We start from the raw sequence: 3,311 nt of genomic DNA, 5'->3' as shown, positions 1-3,311 counted from the left end.
ATTGTGCTGACACTTACGGCTGTGATAGGAGTGTTGTCTCTTGCTCCCCACTCTGATAGCAGAGGGGATGCTGAGTCTTAGGGAGAAGAAGGTGATAGTCCCCATCCTGCAGAAGGAGAATGAGGAGGGAGCCGGAAATAGCTGTATGGACTGAATTATCTGGTCATAAACAGCTGTGTGATTTGTCACAGCCAGAGACAAAACTGTGGAGCTGGTGAACTTTGCACACAGGGTCCCGGCCGGCGGAGAGGAGGCAAGGGTGTTTTTGTCTCACTTCCCCATCTGTCTGTATCACTGTGTGGAACAGCAGTGCCACTCTTTATCACAGCACAGTAATAATCAGCCTCATCTTCTGCCAGGACCCCGGAGATGGTCAGATAGCCGGCATTACTGGACGTCTCTTTGGAACCAGAGAAGCGAGCAGGGACCCCAGAGCCCTGGCCCTTGCTGGAATCCATATAGTAATATAGCAGGTATCGGGGAGAATTCCCAGGTTTCTGTTGGTACCAGTACACAACGTAGTCACTGATGCTGGTCCCACTGCTCAGGGTACAGGAGAGTTTCATGGTGTTTCCTGGGGACACTGACACTGAAGGTGGCTGAGTCACTACAGGCTGCGAGCTGGAACCTGGAAAATATGGTGGAAATTTATCAACACCTCCCTGTCCGTCCCCAGACACTAGTGTATCTGGGTGTGTCTTGGCTTCAACAGCAACTTATTTAACCCACTCCCCCCTGTTCTCACCTGTGCACCACGTCCCCAGCAGGAGGATGAGGGGAGCCCAGAGCATGGTGAGGAGATTTTGGGCCCTTAGGAGAAAACAGCCAGATCCACTGAGAAGGCCTGACAGTCACTGCCCCTTATATTGATCCTACTGGGGGGGAAGCATCTAAGCTCCGCCTTTATTCTAGTTTGTTCTTATCTGATTGGGTCCTTCGATCACAGAGAGCTGGGCACGTGGGAGGAGAGACCATCCCTTAGGGAGGAGCTCCTGCTGTATAAGGTCACTAGCTCAGCTCCACTCCAGCAATGACCGTCTGCCAGGATCAAGGTTTCATTTCAACGCTCGCAGTGGAGGCTGCTGGAGTTCAGACTGTGAGACAGGTTCCATTCTAACCCCTTGTTTTCAGTTATTTGGAGCTTTCCCAATCCTTCCCCTGTCGGCCTGTCATTTCCCTGCTTTGTCTGAGGGTTCATTGATCACTCACACTGATCAAAAAACAACCCAGCAGTTCCTGAGAAGGACACATGGGCAATAAATACACTTTGCCCAGGATTAGCCATTTCCAGAACCAACTAGGGCAGAGCTAAGGAGGAAATGGGGGGATGCTGCAAAGTTCCATTCTCCCATCTAAGGGCCCACACTAGAGGATCTGGGTTTTGTGTCAGGGAATGTACATTATTAGGAGCTGCTCTTTGCTCACTGGGATAATTTATTTCCATCATCTCCAGGCCGCCCAGCAGGGCTACACGAGCTTCTGTTTATTCATGAGCAGTTTTTATTGGGCAGAAAATGGATTTCTGAGAACTTTGCGGTGACTCTGCCGTCTGTTGTGCTGCGAGCTAGGAATGAAAATCCCACTGAAGAACTCAGTGTTATTGTCATTGTTTATTACTAAAGACCAATGAGATACATCACAGTCTGAGGAGGCTTCTCCTCAGGAGTTCTCCTGGCTCCTTGCTTTTGGCAGTTGGGAAAGTGCTAGAAACATCACCAACGACACAAAATGACACGGAGTCTCAGCAGCACCAAGACAGGCCAATACACACCCTCAAATGTTCATTAGCCATTTTATGTCTATGTTTGCTGGGGAAGTGAGAGCCCGGCTCTGTCCCATACTACTCTGAGTCCCTGCCTTCTGGAAGGTTCTGTGCCTGACACATGAAGTTCATTTTTAAGCCACATGACAAAGCCAGTTCCCAGCTGAATAAAGGCATTTGCCGGAGTTGCCCACAATGGAGCTGATCTCACACGCAGACTGGGCCACTGGGGGAGGGGAGCCTCTCAGATCCCTTCCCCAGCACCCAGATTGAACCAGCTGGGAAATCAAACACGGACTTGACTCTCCAGTTGGGAAATTTTTATCCTCTGTTTATCTTTTAAAGTTCCTGGATTTTAAAATGAGTGACCACCCACAGCCCCACATAACTCACCTCAAGCCTGGGAGGGGAAGGATCTGCTATGAGCAGCACAAACAGTGAGCAGGGAGTGATGGCGACTATCCCGACACTGGCTGACAGAACCATGGCTCATCCCCAACACTTTATTTACTTGCATTTAAACACGAGGTGGGACACAAAGAGTTGGGGATCAGTGCAGAGATCCCCCCACCTTGCCCTGAGACCTCTAGTTCTTCTGCAAACACCCTACTGTCATTGAACCAGCTCAGCAATTCTGGAACTGACCCAGCTTTTACAGCCAGGGCAGATTGAGAGGTTCTGACTATTCCTGAGTGAGAGGCCGAAGGCACCAACGGGTTTGGCGCTTGGGGGTGGAGTGCGGGGGCAGCATTTCATTGCCCTGCTTCTGTGCTCAAGTTTCCCCATTAGAGACTATATTGGTTCTGGGCTGATGCTCAGAGGGCAGGGAGGGTATTTTAATTCTTGGAAGTGTGGGTTTGAGACATAGAACCCAAGCTTGTCCGAGAGCCCACGTTCTCCACTGGCGAGATCAGAACAGAGAGAGGCTGAAGCAATGGAGGGAGATGCACAGTTGATTCCTTTAAGTGTTTAAGAAGCCGTAAGTGAATTACCCTGCTTACAACTAGCTTTAGCCCCCGGTGAGAACTTGCTGTACAGTGAAATCCCCAGTGAGGACAGTGAGTAGGTGACCAGTCGCCTACATGCGGCTGGAAATATTGTGACAGAGGAAATATCTTCCCTTCACCCCCCGTCTCCTCCACAGTCAATAAATTTGGCCCCTGTTCAATGGGAAACCAGTGCAGAGAGTGGTGTCTGGGGATGATGGACTCTTGGATGCCTGGGGTGCTGAGTAATTGGGCTGGATTTCCCCTACCTCCCTGGCTGCTCGGTCAGCATCTCTTTTATCAGCTCCTTCTCCTTCCCCGTTCCCCTTGTCTGTGGGAGTCCCACAGGGCTCCCTCCTTGTCCTCTCCTTTTCTCTCTCTGAGCCTTATCCTTCAGTATCTCCGTCTGCTCACATGGGGTCAGTCTCACTTCTGTGCTGATACATTTCTCCTCTCCGGCTGTGACAGGTTGGAAGCTCCCCCAACCCCCCCCCCCCCCCTCCCGGACGCCACACCCGAAAGGCCACACCCAGCTGCAGACACAGACTGAAGTCAGCGCTGTG

The 3,311-nt window shown here is 51.1% G+C and overlaps 1 gene segment (V, D, J or C); it reads right to left on the bottom strand.

Moving 5' to 3' along the window:
- Positions 1 to 274: 274 nt before the first annotated feature.
- Positions 275 to 815, bottom strand: LOC112121509 (the record flags this gene model as incomplete). The annotated part of the segment is given in 2 exon segments: positions 275 to 628; positions 746 to 815. Coding segments are annotated over 2 exon segments (400 nt in total), but the record flags the coding sequence as incomplete, so codon positions are not given.
- Positions 816 to 3,311: the final 2,496 nt, after the last annotated feature.

Source organism: Terrapene carolina, unplaced genomic scaffold (genome assembly GCF_002925995.2).
Source record: "Terrapene carolina triunguis isolate 2854851 unplaced genomic scaffold, T_m_triunguis-2.0 Scaffold2718, whole genome shotgun sequence".
In the NCBI taxonomy this organism is placed as follows: Eukaryota; Metazoa; Chordata; order Testudines; family Emydidae; genus Terrapene; species Terrapene triunguis.
Note: the sequence above shows the minus strand (reverse complement) of the source record. Positions and strands in the feature narration are given on the sequence as shown.